The sequence below is a fragment of the Haliotis rufescens genome, unplaced genomic scaffold (genome assembly GCF_023055435.1).
Source record: "Haliotis rufescens isolate VD_foot unplaced genomic scaffold, xgHalRufe1.0.p SCAF_8, whole genome shotgun sequence".
Taxonomy (NCBI): Eukaryota; Metazoa; Mollusca; class Gastropoda; order Lepetellida; family Haliotidae; genus Haliotis; species Haliotis rufescens.
Window position 1 is genome coordinate 53975384 of NW_025964372.1, and position 13636 is coordinate 53989019.

Below are 13636 nucleotides of genomic sequence, written 5' to 3' on the forward strand. Positions count from 1 at the left end.
ACTAAAGCTCTTTTGTATCGTCTAATCGGTCTCGGATATTCCATGCCATTCACACGTCCGATCGCGAGAAGAGCCTAGATTGCGTCTAAACACTGCAGCGTTCCACGTGGCATGATATGAATAGCGGCATAAATGATTGGTGTGCACGGAGTGATAACAGTGTTTAGTGTCGTCCCTCGTTGACTGAGCTTACGATTAAACTTTAAACACCGCTAGTGGGGATGTCGACAGTCCTTGGTGTCCCCGGATGTAGACAAATGACGGACCGAGGTGACCTCACTGTGCTGCATATTGCATGACTGTAGGGACGCGCAGAATGTCTCCCGAGACTTGGATTGAAATTTAAACGCTTGATCATTTTACCGTGACGTGAACAATTAGCAGCTGTCTTCATGGTAACAATTGTGACGCGTGCGCAACGCCTCCTAACAACTGTCATAGGTGTCTGTGTACACATAGAATGTGTCTGACATTTAGTCAGATTATGCCTCACAACTAACGAGTACGAGATCGCACAGCTACACCCTGCTAAGTCACTGTGCTTGTAGGAACAACCAGCTTTAATAAAGAGTAGGTAGATCAACAATGCTATATCTGTGAGAAGGTAGGTACACCCTGCTACATATGTGAGAAGGTAGGTACACCCTGCTACATATGTGAGAAGGTAGGTACACCCTGCTACATATGTGAGTAGATAGGTACACCCTGCTACATCAATGAGTAGGTAGGTACACCATGCTACATCAATGAGTAGGTAGATACAGCCTGCTACATCAATGAGTAGGTAGGTACACCCTGCTACATCAATGAGTAGGTAGGTACACCCTGCTACATCAATGAGTAGGTAGGTACACCCTGCTACATCAATGAGTAGGTAGGTACACCCTGCTACATCAATGAGTAGGTAGGTACACCCTGCTACATCAATGAGTAGGTAGGTACACCCTGCTACATATGTGAGTAGATAGGTACACCCTGCTACATCAATGAGTAGGTAGGTACACCCTGCTACATCAATGAGTAGGTAGGTACACCCTGCTACATCAATGAGTAGGTAGGTACACCCTGCTACATCAATGAGTAGGTAGGTACACCCTGCTACATCAATGAGTAGGTAGGTACACCCTGCTACATCAATGAGTAGGTAGGTACACCCTGCTACATCAATGAGTAGATAGGTACACCCTGCTACATCAATGAGTAGGTAGGTACACCCTTCTACATCAATGAGTAGGTAGATACAGCCTGCTACATAAATGAGTAGATAGGTACACCCTGCTACATCAATGAGTAGGTAGGTACACCCTGCTACATCAATGAGTAGGTAGGTACACCCTGCTACATTAATGAGTAGGTATATACACCCTGCTACATATATGAGTAGCTCGGTACACCCTGCTACATTAGGAGTAGGTAGATACACCTTGCTTCATTAGGAGGAGGTAGGTACGCCCTGCTACATTAGGAGGAGGTAGGTACGCCCTGCTACACTAGGAGTAGGTAGGTATACCTTGCTACATTAGGAGTATGTAGGTATACCTTGATATATTAGGAGTACGTAGACAAACCCTACTACATTTGGAGTAGGTAGGTACACCCTGCTACATTAGGAGTATGTAGGTATACCTCGCTACATTAGGAGTACGTAGACAAACTCTACTACATTAGGAGTAGGTAGGTACACCCTACTACATTTGGAGTAGGTAGGTACACCCTGCTACATTAGGAGTATGTAGGTATACCTCGCTACATTAGGAGTACGTAGACAAACCCTACTACATTAGGAGTAGGTAGGTACACCCTGCTACACTAGGAGTAGGTAGGTACACCCTGCTACACTAGGAGTAGGTAGGTATACCTTGCTACACTAGGAGTACGTAGACAAACCCTACTACATTTGGAGTAGGTAGGTACACCCTGCTACACTAGGAGTAGGTAGGTACACCCTGCTAAACTAGGAGTAGGTAGGTACACCCTGCTACATTAGGAGTAGGTAGGTACACCGTACTACATTTGGAGTAGGTAGGTACACCCTACTACATTTGGAGTAGGTAGGTACACCCTGCTACACTAGGAGTAGGTAGACAAACCCTACTACATTTGGAGTAGGAAGGTACACCCTGCTACATTAGGAGGAGGTAGGTACACCCTGCTACACTAGGAGTAGGTAGGTACACCCTGCTACACTAGGAGTAGGTAGGTACACCCTGCTACACTAGGAGTAGGTAGATACACCCTACTACACTAGGAGTAGGTAGGTACACCCTGCTACACTAGGAGTAGGTAGGTACACCCTGCTACACTAGGAGTAGGTAGGTACACCCTGCTACACTAGGAGTAGGTAGGTATACCCTGCTCCATTAGGAGGAGGTAGGTACACCCTGCTACACTAGGAGTAGGTAGGTATACCCTGCTACACTAGGAGTAGGTAGGTATACCCTGCTACATCACTGAGGAGGCATTTGGTTATCCTAGTGATCAATGCGTTTTCTCGTAACCCAAAGGCCCCGTGTTCGATTCCCCAAATGTGAACAATGTATGAAGCCTTTTTCTGGTGTCCTTCATCGTAATATATCTGGAATATTGCTAAAGGCGACGCAAGACCACTCACTCACTCACTCACATCCCAGAGGAGATACACCCTGCCTGCTTCAAGAGGAGTAGTCTCCCCTGTCTAGGTGCCTGAAAGTGGTCAAGGGAGGCTGTCGGAGTGGCTGATGCAGGAGTGGCTGATGCAGGAGGGGGAGTGACGGTGGTCTGCATGCAGAGGACGGGAGCACTTAGATGATCTCATCTCGTCTCCTTAAGGTATTACAGATCTTTTGTCTTGTTAATTGCGGGGCAAATACCTTCTGTATGGATTAATTACCGCCACAGGATACAGAAGCTGAGCGAATCTTAAATCTCTCGGAGGCAAAGAGTCGGCATTCAGGGATGAATCGGCAGAGGAAGTTGTCTAAATAGCTCCACACTTTGACTGTGACTCGCCGGAAATTGAAGCGAAATGGCGCGGAAAGAGGGAGCAATGGCCTCGCATGCCGCAAACCAATAGAAAAGTTTGGAAATGGGCAAATAGCGCAATTTGGTTGCAAATTCGCAGTCAACGTTTGGGTGAGTAAAACCTGTATCAAATGAAGTGGCCATCACACTAAAGATTATTCAACAAAAAGTGAATAAAAAAAAGAAGGTTTTAACAGACGTTTGGATTATTTAGTTTTAAGCATCATTGTTTTTTTAAGATTTTTTACACCGTTCCATGACAGGCTTTAATTTTTTTGACAATTTATTTGAAAATATTCTCGTCAAACTGTAATAAAAACTGCCGGCATTGTCTACTCTACTGTCAGCAAGGGAATGAACGCACACAGACTTGGGGGATATTTCCGGTTGGGAGAATACAAGGGAAATATGTATCATATTCAACTGGAAATTCGAAGTGTTATCTGTCACAGAGAAGCTGTAAAGTCATAAAATAAAATTATATGCGAAGAAGTTCTTAATTACATCACGAACCTGTTTTGCCGCAGTAGAAGGGAGGGGGAGGGTCGGGAAGGAGATTGATGGACGAGAGGAGTGCAAGAGGGACAGAGAGACGAGGGGAGTTGAAGGGGTAAAAAGGGGATAGAGAGACGAGGTGAGAGGACGAGTGCAAGAGGGATAGAGAGACGAGGGGAGTTGAAGGGGGAAGAGGGGGTAGAGAGATGGGATTCGGCGATGAGGCGAGGGAAAGTACAAAGAGGGGATAGAGAGACGAGGGGAGTTGAAGGGGGGAAGGGGGGTAGAGAGATGGGATTCGGTGATGAGGCGAGGGAAAGTACAAAGAGGGGATAGAGAGACGAGGGGAGTTGAAGGGGGGAAGAGGGGGTAGAGAGATGGGATTAGGAGACGAGGTGAGAGGACGAGTGCAAGAGGGGATAGAGAGACGAGACGAGGGAAAGAGTGCAAGAGGGGATAGAGAGACAAGACGAGGGAAAGAGTGCAAGATGGGATAGAGAGACGAGGCGAGGGGAAGAGTAAAAGAGGGGATAGAGAGACGAGGTGGGAGGACGAGTACAAGAGGGGATAGAGAGACGAGGTGAGAGGACGAGTGCAAGAGGGGATAGAGAGACGAGGTGAGAGGACGAGTACAAGAGGGGATAGAGAGACGAGGTGAGAGGACGAGTGCAAGAGGGGATAGAGAGACGAGGTGAGGGAAAGAGTACAAGAGGGGATAGAGAGACGAGACGAGGGAAAGAGTACAAGAGGGGATAGAGAGACGAGACGAGGGAAAGAGTACAAGAGGGGATAGAGAGACGAGACGAGGGAAAGAGTGCAAGAGGGGATAGAGAGACGAGGTGAGAGGACGAGTGCAAGAGGGGATAGAGAGACGAGGTGAGGGAAAGAGTACAAGAGGAGATAGAGAGACGAGGTGAGAGGACGAGTGCAAGAGGGGATAGAGAGACGAGGCGAGGGAAAGATACAAGAGGGGATAGAGAGACGAGACGAGGGAAAGATACAAGAGGGGATAGAGAGACGAGGCGAGGGAAAGATACAAGAGGGGATAGAGAGACGAGGCGAGGGAAAGATACAAGAGGGGATAGAGAGACGAGACGAGGGAAAGATACAAGAGGGGATAGAGAGATGGGGTGATTGTAAGAGGGGAAGAGGTGAGACCCGAGGCAGGACAGTACACTGAATAATAATCACAAACATTGTTACCTCTCTGTAGAAAACTTCTGTTGAAATTAAAACAGCAATAGTTGTGTTGTCATATATGAAATAGACAACATCAGTTTTATAATGCCCGTAAAAAGTACAAACATTGTAGAAAATGGACAGAGAAGAAATATACGGAGGATTTACTAAACAAACTTGAAACTTTGTCTTCAAGACACCCACAGGAATACTGGAGACTTGTCAGGGAAATCACTGAAAATAACGTTGATGAAAAACAAGGTGACATATCTACTGAGGAGTGGGAAAATCACTTCACTACGCTAAATTGCGACGTACCAGATAGCACAGAATTTCATTGTAATATCTCAGAATCCCTATTAAATCAGGACACAAGAGAAAATAAACTAGAAGATAAACCTGGAATATGTAATTCTCAAATAACAGCCTCAGAACATTACACTGCCGTGAAGAAATTAAAACGTGGCAAATCTGGTGGCCCAGATTTGATTCTGAATGAAATGATTTGTAATTCTGTTACTTTATTGGCCGACCACTACCTGAAGTTATTTAATATGATTTTGGATAGCGGTATATTCCCATCACAGTGGAGAACATCCTACATTGTTCCAATATACAAGAAGGGGGATGTTGACGATGTTAATAACTACAGAGGGATTGCCCTCGGAAGCTGCCTATTATCAACTCGCGAATCATATCGCACATGGAATCATCCAAGTTGTTTGATAAGAGACAGACTGGCTTTAGAAAAGATTTTAGAACATCTGATAACATCTTCATACTGCGGACTCTGATTCAGAAATATAAGAAGTCTAAGAAGAAATTGTATGCTTGCTTTGTTGATTTTAGTAAAGCTTTTGACACTGTGTGGAGAAATGGTCTAAGACACAAGCTACTAAATAACACCATAAATGGGAAAATCTATAATCTACTTGATAATATATACTCTACACTCTATTATGCTGTGAAAACTCAAGAAGGCTCCAGTACCCCAATTTGTTCTAATATTGGTGTCAAGCAAGGATGTGTCTGCAGCCCTACCCTCTTCAGTATCTACGTAAATGACCTACAGGATTACCTCATGTCAGACAATTCTAACAATGCCCCCTACTAAATGATAAGACCCTAACCCACTTACTATTTGCTGATGACCTTGTACTATTTTCATGCTCTGCTCGTGGTCTGCAAAACAGTCTTAACAGCCTACAGACCTTCACTGAACATTGGAAACTTAAAGTTAACTTATCGAAAACTAAAATAATTGTATTTGGGAGCTCCTCAAAAGAACATAAACTTCAATTTAAATTGGGCCATCAAATCGTTGAGGTAGTGGACTCCTACTCCTATCGTGGAGTAGTACTAATGAGGACTGGATCTTTTAAGGCCGCTGTCAATACACTGAGAGGAAAGGCCATGCGAGCATGGTATAAGATCAAAAGTTCACTGAAATCAACTTCTCATCTCCCAGCAGACATTCTCATTCGCTTGTATAATGTCTTAATTGTACCCATTGCGTCATATGGAGCCGAGGTATGGGGCTGCAGTCTTCTAAGACCCTGCCATGAAATGTATCATAACTGGTCAAAACAACTATGTAATGAGATCACTATCAAAATAGCAAAACAGATTCGGAGTACCAAAAAAGTCGAGTAATATTGGATGCCTCAGTGAATTAGGAATGTACCCTCTTACTTTACAAATATATATGTCCATGTTTAGATATTACCAGCGCCTGAGAGGCTTGGAAGGTGACAGGCTCTTATTCGATGCGTACGAGGAGGATATTCTCTTGACCTCACAAAAAATATCCTGGACATCCTCGATCAAATAGATGATGGCACACCTACTTCCCAAATCCAACAGTGAAAATGCCCCTTGCTCAAAATTCTATGAAGCTCTTCAAACAAAATTTAGAAATATATTTCTCATTGAATGTGACCAAGTAAACACTGATAACTCCCACAAACTTAGGAATTTGGGACTTATTACAGATAAATTTGAACTTAAGAAGTATGTCTCAGCTGTAAAGTGTAAAGATCATAGATTAGCTTTAACCAAATTAAGACTCAGTTGCCATAATCTGGAGATTGAAAGAGGCCGATAAATTATGTAACCTAAATAAGATAGAAGATGAGAAACACTTCCTTTTGTACTGTCCAAATTATCAGAACGAAAGGCAGATACTTCTTCGAACACTAGACCTCCAAATCTGCCAAAATGATAATAAAATCCTAGCAAATATCCTGAACCCCTGTCCAGAAAGTGCAAAATATGTTTCACAAACTATCTCCGACATGTTTATTAAAAGAACCTCTCTTATAGACAACATCAAGTCATGACCTTATGATTATTATGTCTTATCTGTACAGTATCAGCAACATTAAAGTACACGCTGCCAGCCACCTCGTGATATATATATATATATATATATATATATATATATATATAAATGTTTATACACTATGAATGAAATAATATGTAATATTTATATATATAATGTACATTATTTTTATCTACCTTTCATGTTGATAGTTATATTTATTCCATATGTAGATAGTTTGTACCCTGCCCTACGAGGGTGTTCCGTACAATAAAAATTCTTGATTCTTGATTCTTGATTCTATATGCTGACACACACGAAGAGAGAAAGGCAGTGGGAAATGGAAGAGGGGGAAAGTGAGTAAGGTGATTAGGAGAGAGAGAGAGAGATAGGGAGGAAATGGTAGAAGAAAGAAAGACGGAGGGGAAATGGTAGAAGGAAGTGACTGTCTCTGTGTTTTACAAACTGTCACGGCTTAGCTCGTGTTATGAGATCACTAGGGGAAGTCCCGTCTGACATCTTAATGCGCAGAATCGGATAACTGCGAAATGTGTTGAAACTCACACCTTGCTCGCTGAGGGTAGCCGGCAGGTCACGTGATGGCGGTGTTGGGTTGCAGGGCGCACTGAGCGGTGCGGCGGTGGAGGGGTGGTCACTGGACTGCGAAAAGAACTGATAATGATGAGGAAATTGGAAGAGTGGAAAGAGTGGCATGTGTCCGTGACAAATAGGACACTCGGAAACGCGGGAAAAAGACGCACATGGCCAAGGTTGCAGCCTGCAGCCTCCCGGAAGTGACGTCAGTGACGTGACAGCGTCTCATAACTGAAGCATCCGAATCGAGTTGGCATCACATTTGACTACTGCCTACTGGCGGATGAAATATCTACTCACTTTGCAGCGGTATATATTCACGGAGTGAGTGAGTTTGTTTCCACGTACAATGGTGTTGTGATTTCACGGCGTGTCATCTTGAAATGGGACGTTAACGTGATTCAAGTTCCAGAAGTTGAATCCTTTGTTGAAAACCACGAGTATGTATATGATGTTTGCAGCCTAAGGGTCAAAACCCAGGAAAGGATCGACTGGTACCCTATTATTAATACACATGGGTTCTCATTTGCGCAAAATACAGACAGCTTGTACCATTTGGATGCAACACATACTGCCTATTGCAGGAATTGCCTATTGAGCTTGTACTAGTTCCATGACACACATACAAACTATTGCAGGACTTTCCCATTGAGCTTGTACTCGTTCCATGACACACATACAAACTATTGCAGGACTTTCCCATTGAGCTTGTTCCAGTTGCATGACACACATACAAACTATTGCAGGACTTTCCCATTGAGCTTGTACTCGTTCCATGACACACATACAAACTATTGCAGGACTTTCCCATTGAGTTTGTACTAGTTGCATGACACACATACAAACTATTGCAGGACTTTCCCATTGAGCTTGTACTAGTTCCATGACACACATACAAACTATTGCAGGACTTTCCCATTGAGCTTGTACTAGTTCCATGACACACATACACACTATTACAGGACTTTCCCATTGAGATTGTACCAGCTGCATGACACACATACAAACTATTACAGGACCTTCCCATTGAGCTTGTACTAGTTCCATGACACACATACAAACTATTACAGGACCTTCCCATTGAGATTGTACCAGTTGCATGACACACATACAAACTATTGCAGGAACTGCCCATTGCTCTTGTACCAGTTGGATTACACACATAAAAACAACTGCATGAACTGCCCATTGAGTTTGTACCAGTTGCATGACACACATGCAAACTATTGCAGGAACTGCCCATTACCCTTTTACCAGTTGCATGAAATACATACAAACTATTGCGGGACTTTCCCATGGAGCTTGTACCAGTTGCATGACACACATACAAACTATTGTAGGAATTGTCCATTGAGTTTGTTCCCGTTGAATGACACACATACAAACTATTGCAGGAACTGCTCATTGCTCTTGTACCAGTTGCATGACACACATACAAACTGTTGCAGGACTTTCCCATTGAGCTTGTACCAGTTGCATGACACAAATGGAAACTATTGCAGGACTTTCCCATTGAGCTTGTACCAGTTGCATGACACACATACAAACTATTGCAGGACTTTCCCATTGAGCTTGTACCAGTTGCATGACACACATACAAACTATTGCAGGACTTTCCCATTGAGCTTGTACCAGTTGCATGACACACATACAAACTATAGCAGGAACTGTCCATTGAGTTTGTACCAGTTGCATGACACACATGCAAACTATTGCAGGTACTGCCCATAGCTCTTGTACCAGTTGCACGACACACATACAAACCATTGCAGGAACTGCCCATTGAGTTTGTACCAGTTGCATGACACACATACAAACTATTGCAGGAACTGCCCATTGAGTTTGTACCAGTTGCATGACACACATACAAACTATTGCAGGAATTGCCCATTGAGCTTGTACCAGTTGCATGACACACATACAAACTATTGCAGGAATTGCCCATTGATCTTGTACCAGTTGCATGACATACAAGCAGACCATTGCAACGTTGGAACGTTTGTGTAATGTATGTAGTTCTCCCGCGGAGGGTGACGAGTTTCATCACCTATTCAGATGTGAAGCTCTTCTCCAGTGGCGGTCTATGTACATTCCTTAAGATCTCTCCGAAAGGCCGAATATTTATCAATTGAAAAAAGTATCTATCCAGTATTAGGTTAAAGATATGACAAACTTGTCCACATTCATCAATACCAATATCTTTTGAAATGTTGAAGCTCTTAAAAACTTGTGTGAGAGTCTTGTCACTTTAATTTTGTCATAATTAATTGTAACTTCTAATCTCTATATGTATTTGCACAATATTCCTGCCATCTTGATATTATTATATATGAATTTATATTATAATTATTTCGCATGTACCACCGTTGGTGAGTCTTTCTGAGAATAAACTGAACTGAGCTGGCTCTTGACTGGGCGATACATGCCATACCTGCTTGTGACAACTCACATGCGTCGTACTTTAGCACTTTAGTTGTGGCTGAGCGTGTCGTTAATAGTTTGCACTTACAGATAGCAACTAATTACACGTTTGCTCATCTTGAAACACAAGTATTGTTATCACGTGTGTGTTGTCCCACTGCCTATCTGTCTAAGTACACGATGGATACCGTAACCTGCATCTCGCGTTTCAGACTTACAACTACAAAAATGTCACTTTTTATTCCCATCGGTTTTGGTTTCCGACTTTAAAGAGAGAGCATAAAAGGTAATTGTTGTTGTGTAGATGGTAATCTGCCTTCTTTAGTACTGAATAAAATTACCTTAAATTGTTTCTAAAGGACCAACTCGACGTTAGTCAAAGCAGTTAGCGTTAAAACAGCAAATCGATTAGGATAACATCAGCTATGACAGGTGGTGAAGATATGGTCTGCTAGATGACGTGATTGTCTTGGGAAGCATTGCCGCTTGAAGCCAGATCCGATACCACTCCACAAACTCCTTACATACTGATACCCGCTCTCACATCTTGTACACATAATATACATTCACATTTCAAAACACGAATTATTCGATCGTACTTCATTCTTTATACATAGTATTTCATGCTTTATACCTGTGACAATCCGGGTTAGAATAGATCTTGAGCAACCTATGCTTTTCGTAAGTGGCGACTAAATGCTTATTTCCATCAAAATTCATGCATCATTCTTCATACTGTACACATCTGTCTTCATACTGTACACATCTGTCTTCATGCTGTACACATCTGTCTTCATACTGTACACATCTGTCTTCATACTGTACACATCTGTCTTCATACTCTTCACATCTGTCTTCATACTGTACACATCTATCTTCATACTGTATACATCTGCCTTCATACTGTATACATCTGTCTTCATACTGTACACATCTGTCTTCATGCTGTACACATCTGCCTTCATACTGTATACATCTGTCTTCATACTGTACACATCTGTCTTCATACTGTACACATTTATCTTCATATTGTATACATCTGTCTTCATACTGTACACATCTGTCTTCATACTGCATACATCTGTCTTCATACTGTACACATCTGTCTTCATGCTGTACACATCTATTTTCATACTGTACACATCTGTCTTCATACTGTACACATCTGTCTTCATACTGTACACATCTATCTTCATACTGTATACATCTATCTTCATACTGTACACATCTGTCTTCACACTGTACACATCTGCCTTCATACTCTTCACATCTGTCTTCATACTGTACACATCTGCCTTCATACTGTATACATCTGTCTCCATACTGTACACATCTGTCTTCATACTGTACACATCTGTCTTCATACTGTATACATCTGTCTTCATACTGTATACATCTGTCTTCATGCTGTACACATCTGTCTTCATACTGTATACATCTGTCTTCATGCTGTACACATCTGTCTTCATACTGTATACATCTGTCTTCATGCTGTACAGATCTGTCTTCATGCTGTACACATCTACCTTCATACTGTACACATCTATCTTCATACTGTACACATCTGTCTCCATACTGTACACATCTGTCTTCATACTGTACACATCTGTCTTCATACTGTACACATCTGTCTTCATGCTGTACACATCTGTCTTCATACTGTACACATCTGTCTTCATACTGTACACATCTGTCTTCATACTCTTCACATCTGTCTTCATACTGTACACATCTATCTTCATACTGTATACATCTGCCTTCATACTGTATACATCTGTCTTCATACTGTACACATCTGTCTTCATGCTTTACACATCTGCCTTCATACTGTATACATCTGTCTTCATACTGTACACATCTGTCTTCATACTGTACACATCTATCTTCATGCTGTACACATCTGTCTTCATACTGTATACATCTGTCTTCATGCTGTATACATCTGCCTTCATACTGTATACATCTGTCTTCATACTGTATACATCTGTCTTCATACTGTACACATCTGTCTTCATACTGTACACATCTGCCTTCATGCTGTCCACATCTGTCCTCATACTGTATACATCTGTCTTCATACTGTACACATCTATCTTCATACTGTACACATCTATCTTCATACTGTACGCATCTGTCTTCATACTGTACACATCTGTCTTCATACTGTACACATCTGTCTTCATACTGTACGCATCTGTCTTCATACTGTACACATCTGTCTTCAAACTGTATACATCTATCTTCATCCTGTACACAACTGTCTTCATGCTGTATACATCTGTCTTCATACTGTACACATCTGTCTTCATACTGTATACATCTGTCTTCATACTGTACACATCTGCCTTCATACTGTACACATCTAGCTTGTTTCGTACCTAATGTTCCAGCATCACAGCTTGTTTCGTAACTAATGTACCAGCATCACAGCTTGTTTCGTTCCTAATGTACAAGCATCACAACCTGTTTCTTACATCGTGTTCCAGCATCATCTCTTGTTTCTTACATCGTGTTCTAGCATCACACCTTGTTTCTTACATCGTGTTCTAGCATCACACCTTGTTCCTTACATCGTGTTCTAGCATCACACCTTGTTTCTCACATCGTGTTCTAGCATCACACCTTGTTTCTTACATCATGTTCTAGCATCACACCTTGTTTCTTACATCGTGTTCTAGCATCACACCTTGTTTCTTACATCGTGTCTCAGCATCACAGCTTGTTTCGTACCTAATGTACCAGCATCACCCCTTGTTTCTTACACCGTGTTCTAGCATCACACCTTGTTTCTTACACCGTGTTCCAGCATCACACCTTGTTTCTTACATCGTGTTCCAGCATCACACCTTGTTTCTTACATCGTGTTCTAGCATCACACCTTGTTTCTTACTTCGTCTTCTAGCATCACACCTTGTTTCTTGCATCGTGTCCCAGCATCACAGCTTGTTTCGTACCTAATTTACCAGCATCACCCCTTGTTTCTTACACCGTGTTCTAGCATCACACCTTGTTTCTTACATCGTGTTCTAGCATCACACCTTGTTTTTTGCATCGTGTTCCAGCATCACACCTTGTTTCTTACATCATGTTCTAGCATCACAGCTTGTTTCTTTCATCGTGTTGTAGCATCACACCTTGTTTCTTACATCGTGTTCTAGCATCATAGCTTGTTTCGTACATCGTGTTCTAGGATCACACCTTGTTTCTTACATCGTGTCCCAGCATCACAGCTTGTTTCTTACATCGTGTTCTAGCATCACACCTTGTTTCTTACATCGTGTTCTAGCATCACAGCTGGTTTCTTTCATCGTGTTGTAGCATCACATCTTGTTTCTTACATCGTGTTCTAGCATCACACCTTGTTTCGTACATCGTGTTCTAGCATCACACCTTGTTTCTTACATCGTGTTCTAGCATCACACCTTGTTTCGTACATCGTGTTCTAGCATCACACCTTGTTTCGTACATCGTGTTCCAGCATCACACCTTGTTTCTTACATCGTGTTCTAGCATCACCCCTTCTTTCTTACATCGTGTTCTACCATCACACCTTGTTTCTTACATCGTGTTCCAGCATCATCTCTTGTTTCTTACATCGTGTTCTAGCATCACATCTTGTTTCTTACA

General features: G+C 42.2%; 2 protein-coding genes across 2 annotated transcripts; both read right to left on the reverse strand.

Moving 5' to 3' along the window:
- Window positions 1-10725: 10725 nt before the first annotated feature.
- On the reverse strand, window positions 10726-11814 carry LOC125377062 (cytoskeleton-associated protein 4-like). Its single transcript, XM_048389876.1, has one exon. The coding sequence runs from the start codon at window positions 11812-11814 to the stop codon at window positions 10726-10728; it is 1089 nt and encodes a 362-aa protein (XP_048245833.1).
- A 3-nt stretch (window positions 11815-11817) lies between these two features.
- LOC125377063 lies at window positions 11818-12360 on the reverse strand. The gene has a single exon (XM_048389877.1). It carries the CDS (start codon window positions 12358-12360, stop codon window positions 11818-11820), a length of 543 nt encoding a protein of 180 aa, XP_048245834.1.
- Window positions 12361-13636: the final 1276 nt, after the last annotated feature.